The sequence below is a fragment of the Carlito syrichta genome, unplaced genomic scaffold, assembly GCF_000164805.1.
Source record: "Carlito syrichta isolate Samal-C Ts95f unplaced genomic scaffold, Tarsius_syrichta-2.0.1 Scaffold303060, whole genome shotgun sequence".
NCBI classification, from domain to species: Eukaryota; Metazoa; Chordata; class Mammalia; order Primates; family Tarsiidae; genus Carlito; species Carlito syrichta.
Window position 1 is genome coordinate 25,319 of NW_007247156.1, and position 18,553 is coordinate 43,871.

At 43.4% G+C, this 18,553-nt stretch overlaps 1 protein-coding gene and 1 pseudogene across 1 annotated transcript in view; one reads left to right on the forward strand and one right to left on the reverse strand.

Annotated features, from left to right (window-relative positions):
- Nucleotides 1-4,261: 4,261 nt before the first annotated feature.
- On the reverse strand, nucleotides 4,262-4,631 carry LOC103259914 (annotated as a pseudogene).
- A 6,717-nt stretch (nucleotides 4,632-11,348) lies between these two features.
- SLC35D2 (solute carrier family 35 member D2) overlaps nucleotides 11,349-18,553 on the forward strand; it is a gene marked incomplete at its 5' end in the record, with an annotated part of 45,342 nt that continues 38,137 nt past the window's right edge. The window contains 3 exons of the mRNA XM_021712090.1: nucleotides 11,349-11,384; nucleotides 14,556-14,642; nucleotides 18,384-18,451. Coding sequence (XP_021567765.1) covers nucleotides 11,349-11,384; nucleotides 14,556-14,642; nucleotides 18,384-18,451 — 191 coding nt within the window. The remainder of the gene's footprint in view (nucleotides 11,385-14,555; nucleotides 14,643-18,383; nucleotides 18,452-18,553) is intronic.

The following is an 18,553-nucleotide window of genomic DNA, read 5'->3' on the forward strand; positions in this document are numbered from 1 at the left end:
GGGCGGTTCCCTGTGCGGAGCCCGGCGCCCGGCGGGCGGCCGGTCCGGAGCCGCGAGTCTGGCTGCGGGCGTGGGCCGCTCGTCCCCGGTGGCCGGCTTGTCCGGGAAACTCGGGGAGGCCGGAGAAGTTCACGAGGCGCTCGACCGTGGGCTTGCGTGGATCAGACCCGCACGTTCGTGCTTCCTCGAACCTTCTTGCGAGGACTAGAAAGCCTTGCTTGAGGCTGCCGGCCTTGTAGCAGCGCTGAGCGAACCGTGTGCTGAGACCCAGCTGCCCCTGTCTGTGGGGGCCGGTTTCATCGGCAGCGGTCTCCTTAGATGTCGAAACTGGGTAATTACGACCCTGTTAATTATCTCCCCGGACTTGCATGAGCTCTCATAGAGGAAGGCTCCTTGTAAAGCATACCGTGCTGCAAGACTGAACCAGCCACATTTCCAAGCCCCAAGAGACCTCAGAGAATATCTTGAGCTTTCTTATTTATTTTTAATTTTAGAGACATTGTCTCACGCTGTCACCCAGGCTGGAGGGCAGTGGCATGATTACAGCTCACTGCAACCTCGACCTCCTGGGTTCAAGCCATCCTCCTGCTTCAGCCTCCTGAGTAGCTGGGACTACAGGTACATGCCACCCCGCCGGGCTCATTTTTTAAGTTTTGTGTAGAGACAGGGTCTCGCCATGTTGCCCAGGCTGGTCTCAAATTTCTGGGCTCTAGCAATCCCTCCTTCCTTGGGCCGGTCAAAGTGCCAGGGATTACAGGCAGGAGCCATTGCACCCAGCCTCTTATGTTCTAGTCAAGAGAACTGAGACCCAGATGAACTCGATCGATGCGTGGCCAACAGATATTTACTGAGCGCCTATTACATACTGAACCCATTGCTGGCACCAGGGGGGCAGCTGTGCACAGTCCAAAGCTCCTGCTCTGGAAATTTCATGCCAGAGGTGGAGACAGAAAACAAACAAGTAGGTTCGTGAGTAAACAAGGCTGTTTCAGATCGGAGGCAGGAATGCCCGGGTTGGAACAGTCATCACCAGAACATTCCCGGCAGAAGGGAAGAAGCAGGCGTGAGCATGGCCTTCTGGAGGAACAGGGAGGTGGCTGTGGCTGGAACTGAGTGGGATAGAGAGACGCCAGGGAGGTAGGCTGGGGAGGCAGAGCTCAGATCCTTCCTGCACTCAGCAGTACTTGCTAAGCACTCGTGTTGTGCCAGGCACTGTTCTAGGCTCTTGGGAAACAGAGGTGAGCAGAGGAGACCAAAATCCCTAACCCTGTGGAGCTTCTGTGCTAGTGGACCAAGGACATGAGTCACGTTTATTTGACATCAGATGGGCTGGGCACGGTAATCCCAGCACTTTGGGGGGCAAAGGATTGCCTAAGCCCAGGAGTTCCAGACCAGCCTGTGCAACTTGGCAAGATCCGGTCTCTACAATAAATAAAAAAATTACCCAGGCTTGGTGGCACACACCTGTAGTCCCAGCTACTTGGAAGACTGAAGCAGAAGGATTGCCTGAGCCCAGCAGGTTGAGGCTGTGATGGCTGCGATCGTGCCACTGCACTCCAGCCTGGGTTACAGTAGAGTGAGATGCTGACTCAAAAAAAAAAAAAAAAGGATGTGGCCAGCGTCCTGGAGAAAAAAGTACGGAAGGGAAATTAGGGAGTGAGGGGGCAGGAAGGGTTTGCAGTCAGTATGATTGGTGACACCTCACTGAGGAGGTGAAATTTGACCAGGACCTGAGTGGGGTGAGAGAGTGAGCCAAGCTGGGAGTTGGAGGAAGAACATTCCAGGCATGAAAGAGTACAGAGTTTGGGTGGGAATGTTACTAGATGGGGTCTAAGAGCAATGGATTGCTAGACTGTATAGGGCCTTGAAGGCTACCGTGAGGGCTCTGAGTGAGAAGATGGGAGCCATGGGAGGTATCGAGCAGGGAGTGACATGATCTAAATCACTTTGGCTGCTGTGTTGAGAACAGATGTTGGAGGACCAGGGCAGAAGCAGGGAAACTGTGGATAGTTTTAGTTTTAGGCTAAATACAATTAGAAGTCCCTCGGAAGGTTCCTGACACAATCTGTGTGATTAAAAAGATTTCTGGCCGGGCACAGTGGCTCAAGCCTGTGATCCCAGCACTTTGGGAGGCTGAAGCGGGAGGATCACTCGAGCCCAGAAGTTCAAGACCAGCAAGGGCAACATAGTGAGACCTTGTCTCTACACAAAATTTAAAAAATTCATGAGGTGTGGTTGCGCGTACCTGTAGCCCCACCAATTCGAGAGGCTGAGGCAGGAGGATCACCTGAGTCCAAGAGGTTGAGGCTGTGGGTGCTGTGATCATGCCACTGCACTCCAGCCTGGGCCACAGAGTAAGACTCTGACTCCAAAGAAAAAAAAAAGTCTTTGGCTGGTGGGTGGAGAACTGGTAGTATAGGCAGCAGGCTGGAGAGGGGCCTGGAAGCCGTGGCAGGGTAAGGATGGCTTGGTCTGGATGGGGCATGGCAGCAGATGTGGAGGAAGGGACAGACTGAGGATCTTTCTTGGTGACCCCACAGCTGTTAACATTCTTTACAGTGTCTCCACTGGTGTGTGGCAGGGTGCAAACTCTGCCTCAAAGAAATGAACATGTGCAAACTGTTCCTAAACCTGGATCATTTAACATATACCAATCCAGGTGCGGTGGCTCACATCTGAAATCCAGCACTTTGGGAGGCTGAGGCAGGAGGATCACTTGCGCCCAGGGGTTCAAGACCAGCCTGGGCAACATAGCAAGATCCTGTCTCTATTTGTTGAAACAAACCAACCACAAAAAACGTCCACACATCATGCAAGCAAATGAAAGAGAAATGAAACATAAGCAATTATGAAGAAAACAAACAAGGAAATGCTATAATTGGGTTTGTTTGGGAACGGCCAGTTGTAGGTCAAGTGAAGGCTGAAGGTGTCTCCATTTGGTGCATTTGAGAGAACTGGGTGCTTACTGGCCAGGGCAGTCAACGCCTCCAAATCACAAGTCCTCTTGTTGGGAGCAGGCACCAGTAAACCCTAGCCAGTGCTGGAGATGAGGGCAGTGTCCAGCCAGGGAGAATTACGATGTAAGGCACCTCCTGCTCTAGGCTTTTCGTCTTTGTGGGAAGCAATGAAGTTTTTGCCTCAGGAGGGCAAAAGTCCTTCTAATCCTTATATATAAATGTTTAGCATGTCTGTAAGGTAATATGTTATACAGTCAAATGGGGTTGTTCATTCTCTTTCCTCCAAATGCATCAGGCGTGCATGTTCAAGGGGAAGAGGGCTGGGGTGGTGCCGTGGTTACAACAATAAGCCACAGAAATCGGATCCATCGCGAGCTGTCTGAGGATGGAATGTTTGTGTTGTAGGGTGGCAGAAAGGACCTTATGGTGGTCACCTGATTCGCTGGGCCGTGGACATGTGGCTTGGGTGATGGTTTTTTCTCTTTCGTTGTGGGGAGATTGTTTCTGATTGGAGTCCAGAACTGATGGGTGGTCTTAGTTATGGGTTAGTTTTTTTGTTTTTTTTTTCTTTCATAATTGAGTTTATTGGTTGTGTTGAGGATCAGTACAGACATTTCTATTTGTACATAGTTCTTAACATACGTACCGAAAATCGAAAAAGCCATGTATTGTTATTTCTAAAAAGCTATTCCAGTGACTTTCCAGCTTAAAATTTGGAGGCAAATTTTCCTTAAGAGGATATCAAGTACCAGTATCTTCAAATGTTGATAAGCTGTTACACACATCCCACCAATTCACAATTTATCATATACACAACATACTCAATTTTTCAATCTTTCACAACACATTAACAGAGTTATCAGGAAAACAAGACTACCACGACCAAAGATGTTACAGAGTGCACACAATTCTGACAGGGAGAGCCACAATCAAGGAGTGGTTTTCTTTAGGAAACAATTCTACTAAAAAATAACATGGGAATAGAAGTAATTTTAAATGTTCAAGACATTAAATGCAGGACTGTGATCCATATTGCCACTTGGTATACTTTGCATTATAGGATATAAAAACTAACCCCCTATCTATGGAATGTTAAGCTGATACTCAAGACAGTCAAAGCCTCCTGTAATTCAATATTCCACACTATCTTCTGGTTGTACCAAAAAATAAACAACCAGCGAATGATTTCACCTCTTAAAAAAAAGCATTTACACTTAAAAAATGGGATGAGGTGAGATTCCCTCCTTCTTAAAAATGTTTCTAGAGCTACTAAAAAACTCGCATTTACAAAGTAGTTGATAAAAATATTCCTCTGGATTGTACAAGAAGGGAGACAGGGACCACTGATAAGACATGGGATATGACATTATTCAGGCTTGGCTTCTTTCTCTCCTGCTTCATCAGAGGCTGGATTCTCCTCGGTTTTAGTTTCTCCATTTCTGCAGGTAACTCTTCTTTAGTTTCTTGGTTAGCCACTTTAGCCTGCTTTCCCTTCGCTCCCCTTTTCCCTTTTGCTTGCACTTTTTTGTCTGAAGATTTATCCTCCTTTCCCGCCGCCTTTTTTGGCTTTGCTTCCACTTTTGCAGGTGCAGGTTTAGCTGACAACCACGCTGATCTCCTCTTGGGCTCCTCCTTCGCTGCCCCCTCAGCGGAGCTGACCTTCCTCTTGGGCATCTTGGCAGCGGGCAGGACGCGTACTGGGTGCCTGCAGGCAGCAGCATGGAGAGCCTTCGCGAAGCTGGGCTGCCGAACCGCTCTGTTGGTTAGTTTTATAACTCGTTGCAATGCCAGAGATACCTGGTTGGACACAGGCCTCGAAGCTGGGAACCGCAAGACCCACCGTGGGGCGAGCCGAAAGCCCGGTCATCTGAGAGTTTGTGGCCAGTTGGTTACACTCTCAGACCCTTGGGATCAGATTTGTGAGGTTTGCACAGGTGGTCTGAGGGGTATTTTTTCTCCAGTTTAATATTATATTCTATGACATGAAATAATTTGCTAATAATACTTAGTAAAAATATCAAACTCAGCTGTAGGAGGGACTCCCTAAAACCTGGAATTTATTTATAAAAAATTGTGTATTTATCCTTACGACCTTAAACTTCACTCACCTTCCAAATACTCTCTGTTTGATGCAGTACACCTGTCAAGACACTTTTTCCACCGCTCAAAAGAGTTTTTGAACTCGTCCATTTTTATACTTTTTGGTGCTTCTGCCATTTTTTATTTCAGTTCTTACACATCAGCAAAATGTTTCCCTTTGAGGACTTTTTTCATCGTGGGAAACACAAAAAAGTCACTCAGGGTGGGATTGGGTGAATAGGGAGGGTAGGGCATGGGGCTCACACCGTATTTGGAAAAAAACGGCAGAACACAGAGTGGTGTGGACGGGTGCACTTGTAAAGCGCCCATCACGAAATGGGCAAACACATTGAAAAAATACCCCCCCCAAATTCACTGAAACTGAATGTAGTCCCTCACAACAACAACACTATCTGGTACATGGATGCCCATGGGTTCCTAGAACACTTGAGGAGCGGGAGAAACCTGTACGACAGGGGACCTGCCCTCTAAAAGATAATTCCAGCTTTTTTGAGGTGCCCCCCTCATGCAGTTCAACAAATATTTGCTCAGTATTTGGTGGGTGGGTTTACTCCATTGTGCATTGCAGGGCTTTGGGGTCCTTTGCTTTTGGAGAGACAGAGTCTCGTTCTGTTGCCTGGGTTGGAGAACAGTGACGCAATCATGGCTCACTGCAGCCTTGAACTCCTGGGCTCAAGCTATCCTCTTGCCTCAGCCTCTCTAGTAGCTGGGACTACAGGTGTGCACCACCATACCTGGCTTTTTTTAATTTTTAGAGATGGGGTCTTGCTATGCTGCCAGAGTGGTCTTGAACTCCTGGGCTCAAGCAATCCCCCTGCCTTGGCCTCCCGAAGTGCTGGATTACAGGTAATGAGCCACCATACCTCCTTGGTTTTGGGATTTTTTTTTTTTGAGTTGGAATCTCACTCCGTCGCCCAGACTGGAGTACAGTGACGCGCTCCTGGCCACCACAGCCTCGACCTGCTGGGTTCCGGCGATCCTTCCGCCTCAACCTTCCAAGTAGCCAGAACTACAGGTGCATGCTACCTGGCTAGTTTTTGCTTTATTGTAGAGATGAGGTCTCGCCAAGTTGCCAGGGCGGGTCTCGAACCCGCGGGCTCCCAAAGTGCTGGGATGACAGGCTGAGTCACTGAGCCCGGTGTGGGATATTTTAAGACAGGCCTTTTCACACCTTCCTGGCAGTCTAATCACTTGGGGAGGTTTTATCAAAGCTACTGAATTAGAGTCTTCAGTGGTGGGAATTGGAAGCCTGCATTCAAAAGCAAAACAACTGCTAATTTTCTTTTACCTTATTGAAACCCTGACTCTCTCCTGAAGACACTGCTCCTCTCAGCCCCCTCGGATGGAGCTGGATTTTCGTTTCACCCTCCAGGCCTGGGCCTGGAGGTGGTTCTGGGTTCTCTGAGCTCCAGGCTGTTCAAGCTCTGTGGAGACTTTGGGTTTGCCATCCTTTCTGTCCCCTCGGGGTGACTGGTTCAGTGAAGTCTTAGTCTTGTCTCCACCCTGTCTTGTCTCCATCCTTCCTGTGGCCTCAGGATCCACACACACTGACCCTTCACGGTCTGCTTTCATCTCCGGTGACCTTTCCTGCCCCCACTACCCGTGATACTCCAAGGACCCTCTCTTCATGAATGACCACATCCAAATAAAAGTGTAGGGAGGAATCTCTAATTCTTTGTGTGTGTGTGTGTGTGTGTGTGTGTGTGTGTATTGAGCTCTCACTCAGTTGTCCAGGCTGGAGTGCAGTGGTATGATCGTGGATCACCCAGTCTCAACCTCCTGGGCTCAGGCAGTCTTTCTGCCTCAGCCTCCTGAGTACCTGGAACTACAGGCACACACCACCACACCCACCTTATTTTGTTTTTAAATTTTTTGTAGAGAGAGAAGGTCTTGCTACACAGCCCAGGCTGGTCTTGCACTCTGGGCTCAAGTGATTCTCCCACCGTGGCCTCCCAAAGTGCTGGGATTATAGGTGTGAGCCACTGCACCTGGCCTGACTCTCTAAATTTAATGGTTTATTTGGGAAGAGAGAATTGCAACTTGGGGCATACGTGCAGACCAAGTGGTCTTCGCTATGGTCCGAAGAACAAAGACAAGGTTAGAGGTTTCATGACGAGGAGGAATGTTACGTACTGCTCTATGACACTGGCAAGAGTTTCACTGGCACGGTAAGGGCTTGGGAAGTGGCAAGCTCTGAGGATGGTGGGGAAAAGTAATCCAGGTTTGCAGCTAGTCACTCAGAGGTGTACATACAACTAGCTTCAGGTTCCAGCAGCCAAGCTGGCAGAGGGTTCCATTCTTAGACCAAAGTTTATATACCCTGAGTGCTTTTTTCCTCTGGTTTCTCTGTTCTGTTTTCGTTGGGTGTGACAAGAACGGCCCCATTCAGGTGATTAACTTTCCCATGAGTGGACCCCCACTCTGAGATCCCTCTCAGGAAGTCCACCCCTCACTGGCCCCACCTCTCTTGTATTCCCATTCAAGAGGTCCATCCCTGTGTCATTCCAGTGCTTTTCTGGACCTGATCAAAAGTTTCTTCTTTCTCCCCCCCATAATATTAATTGTCCCAAGGGTGTCTTTATGGTTGTTTTTAACATTTGAATCAAGATCCAATTAAGTCTCATGCAAATCAGACAGTTATGTCTTCTGGTTTATTTTAATATCATGCCGTCCCCCCCGTGATGTTGATTTTTTGAAAAACCTGGGCCAGTTGTTTCGTAATAGTTCCACATTTTGAATGTCTGATTTATTTTTTGAAGCGTTGATTAACTTATGGTCCTCTATTCTCTAACTGAAAATTAAATTGAAAGACTTGATTTCATGTAGTTTAAACATGTCGGGCAAGATGACTAGAGCTGACCCTACTGCTATGTTGGGTCGTATCAGAGGTTGTTCCACTGCTACTTACACTGCCAGCTGCATTTGAAGGCTTATTGAAGCTGGGGATTGCAATGGCGTGGATGTGTGACATTCAGGTTTTTTTTTTGAGTTGGTGTCTCACTCTTTCGCCTAGGCTGGAGGGCAGTGGCACACTCACGGCCACCATAGCCTCAACCTGCTGGGCTCAGATGATCCTTCCACCTCAGCCCTCCAAGTAGCTGGAACTACAGGCACGCGCCATTATGCCCAGTTAATTTTCCTTGATTTATTGTAGAGATGAGGTTTCACCAAGTTGCCCAGGCTGGTCTCGAATTCATGGGCTCAGTCAGTCCCCTCACCTTGGCCTTCCAAAGTGCTGGGATTACAGGCTGATCTCAAACCCTTGGGCTCAAGCAATCCTTTTACCTTGGTCTCCCAAAGTACTGGAATTACAGGTGTGAACTACCGCACCTGGCTTATGCTTCAATTTTTGAGAACATGTATGGCCTCCCTGTTATGAAAGATGAGGACCATGCATACTTCTTCCCACCTCCCCTGCCCTCTACATCTTGGTCATCATGTAGTATACTGTAATTATATTTCCATCCTTGTTTAAGTTTGTTCTATATTTAAATGGATAGAGTGATCATCAATAGCCCTTTTACCACAATGTCTTTGTTCTCAAGTGCATTATTTTGATTTGACTCCCCATTGGTGGGATTCCATGATCAGGCAGGTTTTTAATGAACAATTCGTGGCTGCAGTTGTGTTGAGCATTCTTTAGCAGATTTTTCTGTAGCACCTTGTGCTTTTAGATCTGAGGATTCAGTTGATTTTTTTCTCCAAACGTCAAGGAAACCAATTTAGCTTTTATCTTTGAATCATCTTAGTTCTTTATTGAGTTGTTTAATTACTCAATAAAGTTATTAAACTTTATTGCATGAAGTCCAAAGTAAACTTACAGAATATGATTTTCTGTATTCTAGTCGCAGTAATTAGCCCTATTTGGTGATGTTTGTCTGTCTTCCAGATCTATTTATCTTTTTGGGTTTGTCTTTTTCCTCTACGTGTGCTTTTCTCCTGAAATTGCTGTGATTCTATTGATTGACTTGAGGGCAATGGATCTCGCTACGACATTGAGTTTCTAGCCCATGACCTGTTTTTATGTCTTCTTTGATTTTTTTTATTATAAATTGACAATTTTCTATATAGAGATCTTTCCTGTAGAGCTTTGATTAGATTTGTCCTGAGTATGTTTTTTAAAAAATAGTATATTGAATTACTCTGTAGTCATTACCCAAGTATTGGTGATTCCATTCTCAGCAGTGGCCATTTAGTTCCTTGGTGTTTCTCAAGGTACTTATTCATGTGACATTATGTTGTTTGCGTCATCAGTTGGTTTCTGTAGATCTATGTGCTGTCTCCTTTGACTGTTTTATCAACTCAGTTTATTTTTATATATTACTTGATATGACTTACCAATTTTTAAAATATTTTATTTTAAAGATGTGGGGTATGATTCAGGATTAGGTATATAAATGGCCATTGTACAGGTAAAGTTTGGGCCTCCCTTTGGTCCACACTTTGCTTGGTTTGAGATCAGGTACCCTATTTATTTTACTTTTTTTAAAGTTCTTTTTTTTTTTTGAATCGGACTCTCACTCTGCTGCTTAGGCTAGAGTGTAGTGGCACGCTCACTCCTATCATCTCCCTACCAGATTATTTTTAAGCAAATTAAAAATATATCATCTCTCACCTCAACCTCCCAAAGTGCTGGGATTATAGGAAAAAAAAATCTATCTATTTATCTATCTATCATCATGCACATTCAAAAAACTGTTTACAGACACATAACAGTTGTACATATTTGTGGGGGTACATATGATATTTTGATACAAGCATACAATGTGTAATGATCAAATCAGGGTAACTGTGATATCTATCACCTTATACATTATCATGTACTTTTCAATATGGATTCCTAAAGGACAGTGACTCTTTTTTTTTTAAACACTCCAATCCCATTTCATGCCTAAAAATGTAAAAATGATTTCTTAATATAAAATATCCAGCTAGTGGCCAGGTGCAGTGGCTCATGCGTGTAATCCTCGCACTTTTGGAGGTGGCGGCGAGAGGGCTGCCTGAGCCCAGGAGTTTGAGACCAGTCTGAGCAACCTGGCCATACCTCATCTCTACAAAAAATAAAAAAATTGACCAGCGATGGTAGCATACCTATAGTTCCAGCTACGTGGAAGACTGAGGCAGAAGGATTGCCTGAGCCTAGCAGGTCGAGGCCGCAGTAGCCCTGAGCATGCTACTGTACTTCAGCCTGGGTGACAGAGTGAGACTCTGACTAAAAAAAAATTAAGTAGATGAATAAATTTTAAAAAACTCTGCTAGTGTTATTTGATGGGTTTTTGGTATTATTATAAATTATGTCTTAAAAAATCTAATCTTCTTTGTTACTTGCTGGTATATAGACACATTAATTAATTAATTAATTTTAAAGATGTGGGGTACAGTTCAGGGTTATACAAATGTTGATTATGCAGGTACCCATGTTGATGAAGTGTGTCCCTCCCTCCCCTGGCAGTTTCACATTGCTGCCAATCCCTTTCTTACAGTATTATGATAATTGTTCAAGGTTTGCTTATGAGTGAGAGCATATGGTACTCTGTTCTTTGTTTGTTTTAGGTCACTGAGTATGATAGACTCTAGATCCATCCAAATTGCTGCGAAGTCCATGTTTGTCCTTCTTTTTGGCTGCATAATAGTCCATTGTATATATGTACCACATAATTTATTTTTTGAAATATATTTGTATATTCAGTGTCCTTTCTTTTTTTTTTTTTGAGTTGGAGTCTCACTTCATCACCTGGGCTGGAGTGCAGTGGCACACTTATAGCCACCCCAGTGTCAACCTGCTGGGCTCCGGTGATCCTTTTGCCTCAACCTTCCAAGGAGCCGGAACTACAGGCGTGCGCTACCACACACCTGGCTAATTTATTTATTTATTTATTGTAGAGACAAGGTCTCATCAAGTTGCCCAGGCTGGTCTCAAACCAGGCAATCCACTCACCTTAGTCTCCCAAAGTGCTGGGATTACAGGCTGAGCCACTGAGCCCAGCCCAGTGTCCTTTCTAAAGTTGTTTAATCATTCTAATAATTTGTCATCAGATTATTTTGTTTTTTTCTGCATGTACAATCATGTTCTCTATTAATATAATGACAGTCTGCCTCAAGGGGAACTATAAAATCGCCAAGTTGAGCAAGAATCAGTTGAAAAACTGAAAAAAATGAACAGATGAAAAGTGAACAGACTTGATGTTTTCACTGACTGAGACTGTTTAAGAACTCCTGTTATTTTGTGCTATGTACTGTCTTTGAATTTTTATATGTTGCTAAACTGATTTGTTATTCTATGTTCTTTGTAGTTTCCCATCACCAATTGTCCTTGGAATTGGACAGGTAAGTGAAAAAGATTAGTCTATTAATGAGTCGTCAGTGTACATGATGACATTTTAAGTGTTTTGTTTAAAGTCGCCGTTTACAAGTTTATTCAGCTGGCAGAGAACCAGAAGATCATGGTATTCTTGAAAGGACAACTTGAATTTTTTTTTTTTTTTTTTTGAGTTAGGGTCTTACTCTATTGTCCAGCTTGGAGTGCAGTGGCATGATCACGGCTTACTGCACCCTCCAACTCCTGGGCTCAAGTGACCCTCCTGCGTCAGCTTCCCAAGTAGAGTAATTGAGGCTACAGGAGTGCACCACCACACCTGGCTATATTTTTATTTTTTTGTAGAGACAAGGTCTCACTGTGTTGCCTAGGCTAGTCTTGAACTCCTGAACTCAAGTGGTTCTTCTGCCTTGGCCTCCCAAAGTGCTGGGATTACAGGCGTGAGACACCGTGCCCAGCCTCAACTTGAAACACTGACACACAGTTTATTTCATTCTGCATTTTAGGAACAATTTACTTGTGGGAAAAACAACTACTTATTTTAAGTGCCTAATTCAATGTAATTACTCCAAAGCAAGGATCAGCAACTTAGAACCTCCAAGACTCAGTGGGGAACAGATGAGTAGGTTGAGGGCCTTGTGGAAGAGGGGAATGCTTGTCCCACTTAAAGTGTGAACTTGATACTTAAGCCATTAGGCTCGAAAGGAAAGGGTTGGGCAGAGGGGGTGGGACCCATCATGCCCTTATTATTAGAACATAGGAGTTTTTTCAGGAGAAAGAGGGAATTTAAATTTTTACATAAAATCTCCAAATCTGTAAATGCCGGCAGGTGATTCACGTGTTTACAGGACTATCTCCGGGCCAAACAAAACATGTTTGCGCTTTGCATCTTGTAGTTTGTGATTTTTTGCTCTCAAGTGGAAGGATGAGGTTGGATAAGCTTTTAAACTCAGTCTATTTGGCTATTTCTGAAACTTCGCATTAGTATTTTATTATTTTTTGGGGGAGATGGGGTCTCGCTGTGTTGCCCAGGGTGGTCGCCAGCTCCGGGGCTCAAGTGATCCTCCCATCTCAGCCTTCTGAGTAGCTAGGATTATAGGCACTTGTCACTTGCCATTAATATTAATTTGTGGTTTGTTTATTCTTTTGTTCATATGCTGGTGGTTTCTAGATCGGCAAGCAGCAAGAAGCACCAAGGGTTTTTTTGTTTTGGATTTTGCTTTAATTGTAGAAGGAAAAGCTTAAAATTATGAAAATTGTATTTGTTATTTACATTTTTAATTGTGAATCTGGAAAAGGCTGTCATTTAATGAGTAAGCATTATTCTAGTTAAATGTTTTCTAATAAGTAACTCTTTGCAAGATTTTAGGGAGGAAAAATAACAAGAAACCAATATGCTTAATTTTAGGGAGGAAAAATAACAAGAAACCAATATGCTTCCTTACAGTAAAAAGAAATCGTATTTATGTTTCAATGTAAAAATATATAGAAAAAAGCACGTTAAAAAAGATCAATGACAGCTAGGTGCAGTGGCTCACACCTGTAATCCCAACACTTTGGGAGCCTGAGATGAGAGGATTGTCTGAGTCCACGAGTTCGAGATCAGCCTGGGCAACATGGCAAGACTTTGTCTCTACAATAAATAAAAAAATTAGCTGGGCATGGTGACACACACCTGTAGTTCCAGCTGAGGAAGGCTGAGGTGGAAGGATCGCCTGAGCCCAGCAGTGAAGGCTGCGGTGGCCATGAGCATGCCACTGCACTCCAGCCTGGGTGACAGAGTAAGAATCAGACTCAAAAAAAAAAATCGATGAATATGTGATAATGTGCCCTTTGTAACCACTAAGATAAATGAATTAATTATCTTTAAGCTACTGGCTGGTTTATACAGTTAAGGGACATCCTTTCTGATTTGTAATTTGTTGAGGGAAAAAGCAATCGGACAGCATTTAAAAGCCTGAATTACATTTATTTTAAATAAATGTTAGTATATTTCTTTAAGAATTATAAAGTAAACCATAAATGCAAAGTTATAATTATAATTGAGGATGGGATGAACTGGAGCTATATAAATCTGTCGTAAGTATTAAGTTTGTTATCTCATTTGGAGCAAGGTTTAGGGTTATAATCTTGTTGAGGAGTTCTTAAATTTTAGTATCCTAATATGAAGAAAATCAAGTAAGTTGTAAAACTTGCATAGGAAGATGATATTAATTTTTTAAAATTTCATAATAGTATGGAGTAGTTCTAATATACTAGTGTACTCAAGCTTAATAGGGTTTCAGTGAGACATTTGCTGTGCTGGCTAAACTGAAGAGAAAAATAAATCTCTTTTAAAACTTGTTTTTCTCTTTTTTTCTCTTAATTTATCTTTTGTGTTATGGGCTATTGGAATTTTCATGTGTTAAGTTTATTTTTTAAAAACTGTTCCGGCCAGGCGCAGTGGCTTAAGCCTATAATTCCAGCACTTTGGGAGGTCGAGGTGAGCAGATTGCCTGAGCCCATGGTTTCGAAACCAGCCCGGGAAACTTGGCAAGACCTTGTCTCTACAGTAAATCAAAAAATAAAAAATAAAAAAAAGTAGCCAGGCGTGGTAGCACACACCTATAGTTCTGGCTACTGGGAAGGCTGAGGCAGAAGGATCGCCGGAGCCCAGCAGGTCGACACTGGTGTGGTCGTGAGTGTGCCACTGCGCTCCAGCCTGGGTGATGGAGTGAGACTCCACCTCACAAAAAGACCCCCCAAAGACAAAACTGTTCCCCTGCCTTTATGTGGGAAGGTGACTGTATGTTTAGTATATGAGAAGTATTGTACAGGATCAATGTGTGACTGCACTGACTGTGGTCACTTGGTCACTGTCAGGGACACCATTCCCTTTCTCCTTCTGTCACTATTGCATTCCAAGAGCCCCTTGAGCTGATGTGCATATGTGTGAGTCTATTTGATGTTATATTTTTTGCCTGTAGTTCTGATGGAATCCATACAGTGGCAAAAAATAAAACAAGACAAAAACACCAATTTTAATATTGTAGGAAATAGTTATTTTTTCTGAAATCCAGAAGATAGATTTTTTTTCCTGCTATATTTCTTTTTCTAAATCTGTTTTCTTCTGATGATGTAATTGCACCTCAAGCAATCTTTGCAAGTAATTTGCTGAAGTATCTCTCTCCCCTTTTCTTTAGATGGCTGCCACCATAATGATACTGTATGTATCCAAGCTAAATAAAATAATTCATTTCCCTGATTTTGACAAGAAAATTCCTGTAAAGGTATGTGATGAAACATATATATAGTTTTGATAGAAGATATAAAAATACATCTTGATTTTAGAATGAAGGCCCATTTCTATAACACATTGTACTTCCTGCTTGTACTGGGTAGAAACTTTTTTTTTAGTTAGGGTATCACTCTGTTGGCCAGGCTTTAGTGCAGTGCATGATCATGAAGATCAGATCACGGCTACAGTAGCCTTGACCTTTTGAGTTCAGGCAATCCTTCCATCTCAGCATCCTGAGTAACTAGAGCTACAGGCACGGGCCACTATGCCTGGCTAATTTTTGGATTTTTTTGTAGAGTTGACGTTTTGCTGTATTGCCCAGGTTGATCTTGAACTCCTATTTCAGGCTCCCAAAGTGCTGAGGCTATAGGCGTGAGATACTGTATCCAGCTAGAAATTTCTCAGTAAAGAGTGTATGTCATTTAGTTGTCCATTTATATAATGCAATAGTAGTAAAAGTATGCGCTTAATAATTGACATTAAATAAATACCATGTGTCTTCTGAAATGACCAAACTCCAAATTAAGGATTGGCAAACTTTTTTTTTTTTTTTTTGAGTCAGAATCTCACTCTGTCACCCAGGCTGGAGTACAGTGGCATGCTCACAGCCACTGCAGCCTCAACCTGCTGGGCTCTGGTGATCCTTCTGCCTCACCCTTCTAAGTGCCACCATGCCCAGCTAATTTTTTAATTCATTGTAGAGATAAGTCTCGCCAAGTTGCCCAGGCTGGTCTCAAACCCGTGGGCTCAGGCAATCCTCTCACCTTGGCCTTCCAAAATGCTAGGATTATAGACCTGAGCCTCTGCCCCTGGCCCGGCAAACTTTTTTGGTAAAGGGTCAGACCATCTCTGTTCCAACGATTAAACTCTGTCCCTGTACCATGGAAGCAGACCTAGATGATGTATAAATGAATTAATGTAGTTGTGTTCCAGTAAACTACAGAGCTGGGCTGGATTTGTGCCCTAGTTTGCTGATACCTGTTTTCAGTTTTCATTAAAAAAAAATCTTATTTTAAAGATGTGGTGTGCAATTCAGGGTTAGGTATACAGGTGTTCATTATGAAAGTATCCTTGTTGATGAGGTGTGTTCTCCACCGCCCAGCAGTTTCCCACTACTGCCAATCCCACTCCTGTCCCCGGGAGTTTCCCAGTTTTCGTTTTTAACTTGGATTGATAAAAGCTATGTGCAGAATGAAGAATGCAATTTGATATACATAGAAATACACTGCTTTTTTTTTTTCCTGTCATGGAACTAGGAACATACAATCTGCCATTCCTTCCTAGAAATGTGAAATGGAACGGACTTTTTTTTTTTTTTTTGAGTTGGCGTCTCACTCTGTCACCTAGACTGGAGTGCAGTGGTCGCTCCTGGCCACCACAGCCTCGACCTGCTGGGCTCCGGCGATCCTTTCGCCTCAGGCTTCCAAGTAGCTGGAACTACAGGCACATACTACCACAACTGGTTAATTTTTGATTTATTGTAGAGATGAGGTCTCGCCAAGTTGCCCAGGTGGGTCTCAAACTTGCGGGCTCGGGCAATCCATGGAACCGACTTTTAATGAACAGTTGCTGGATATCAGTCATTAGGGCAGGCACTTAATTCTTAGACCAATCCCATACAACGGGTGGTATTATATGGATTAGGATGGCATTTGACTTTCACTTAAACTGTCAAGGTGAGGACCTCAAATGGCTTGTTTACTGCTGGGTCTCTAATGCCTGGAAAATTTCCAGCATCTTGCACTGGATTATTCATCAGACAGAATATACAAGCACATGCTTACAGCATCAGTAATCAGGGATATCCACAACAAATGAAAAGTAAAATGTTTCAGTATATGAAAGCTATCAACTTAATCACCATGGGGAAAATAATAATATTGTTGGCCTTGCTTACACTTTTTTTATGATATAGTATAATTTTTGAACAGTGTAAGCATTTTAAAATTGTGAGATCTGATTTATATATAGAGAAAAAGTCTTTGTACATGAATGTGTAGTTGGATGACTAATTCTCTTGCAAACTATTACTTAGGTTGTGAAATGGGATCACAAACCTAACCCACTTGCCTAACTTTGGTAACTATAATTTTCTTGCTTTCTTTGTAATTTTTCTAAATTTGGATGCATCCCTAAGTTTTGTAGTTTGGTTTTATCTGCTTTTGAAGTTTATATAAAGAGAACCAAACTCTATACATTCTTTTGTAACTTGTTTCTTTCACTTAATATTGTGATAAGATTCATCCACATTGTTGTGTATAGCTATATTCTTTTACTTTTATGGTATGAATAGACCATAATTTATTTACTTTTCTGTTATTTTGCTCATAGTAGTTTGAGTGTCTCCAAATACCATAGACTGAGTGGCTTAAACAACAGGCATGTATTTTTTCATAGTTCTGGAGGCAGGAAGTCCAAGATCAAGGTGCCAGCAGAGCTGGTTTCTGGTGAGGCCTCACTTTCTGGCTTGCAGAAAGCCACTTTCTTGCTGTGTCCTCACGTGGCCTCTGTGAGTGTGCACTCCTGGTATCTATTTTTCTTACTTTCCTTCCTTTCTTTCTTCCCTCCCTCCCTCCCTCTCTCCCTTCCTTCCTTCCTCTTTTTTTTTTTTTTTTTTGAGAGAGGTTCTCACTCTGTTGCCCAGGTTGGAGTGCAGTGGGGGTGATCTTGGTCCATTGCAGCCTTGACCTCCTGGGCTCAAGTGATCCTCCTGCTTCAGCCTTCCAAGAAGCTAGGACTTCAGGTGCATGCCACCATGCCTGGCTAATTAAATTTTTTTGGTAAGCCGGGCTCGGTGGCTCAGCCTGTAATCCTGCGCCTTGGGAGGCTGAGGTGAGTGGATTGCCTGAGCCCGCGGGTTCGAGACCCACCTGGGCAACTTGGTGAGACCTCATCTCTACAATAAATACAAAATAAAAAAGAAAAACTAGCTGGGTGTAGTAGCGTGCGCCTGTAATTCCAGCTACTTGGAAGGCTGAGGCGGAAGGATCGCTGGAGCCCAGCAGGTCGAGGCTGTGGTGGCCGGGAGCGGCCACTGCACTCCAGTCTGGGCGACAGAGTGAGACACCAACTCAAAAAAAATAAAAATAAAAATAAATAAAAATAAAATTTTTTTGTAGAAGTAGGGTCTTGGTAGTTTGCCCAGGCCGATCTCTTTCTCTTACTGATAAGGACACCAATCCTGTTGGATTAGGGCCCCATCTTTATGATCTCATTTAACCCCAGTTACCTCCTTTAAAGACTCTTTTTCAAAAGCAGTCACACGGGGGTTAGGGTTTCCACACATGAATATAGGTGAGGAACACAAAGTGGTCCATAGTAGCACATTTGCATGGAGGGGTGGGGCTCATCTAGGAGTGGAACTGCTGGCTCCTGGGGTGTGCATGTCTTCAACTTTAATAGCTAGTGTCAAACTGCTCTTTAAAGTGGTTGCACCAATTCACACTCCTGACAAAAGTGCATGAAAGTCCCTGCTGCTTCACGTTCTTTCCAAATCTCGGTATGCCAGTCATTTTAAATTTTGCTATTCTGGTGGGTGTGTAGTGACATCTCATGGGCTTTAATTTGCATTTCCCTGATTACTGATGAGGTTGGGCACCTTTTCATTTTTTAGTGCTTATTTGGATATCATATCCTCTTTTATGAAGTACCTGTCACCATTTTTATGTGTGAAGGAAAATGCTTATTGAAATTCTAACTAAATATTCTTTCTTCTTCTTTTTTTAAATTGAAGCTGTTTCCTCTGCCTATTCTCTACGTTGGAAACCATATAAGTGGACTATCAAGCACAAGTAAATTAAGGTAGAGTGCAGGGTAATGGCTGTTGGGAGGCTCCTTATATTTGTATTAATGGTACAAAGGCCAGGTTTGATTTTTCAATATGTTGCTTGGACTGCAGGTAGA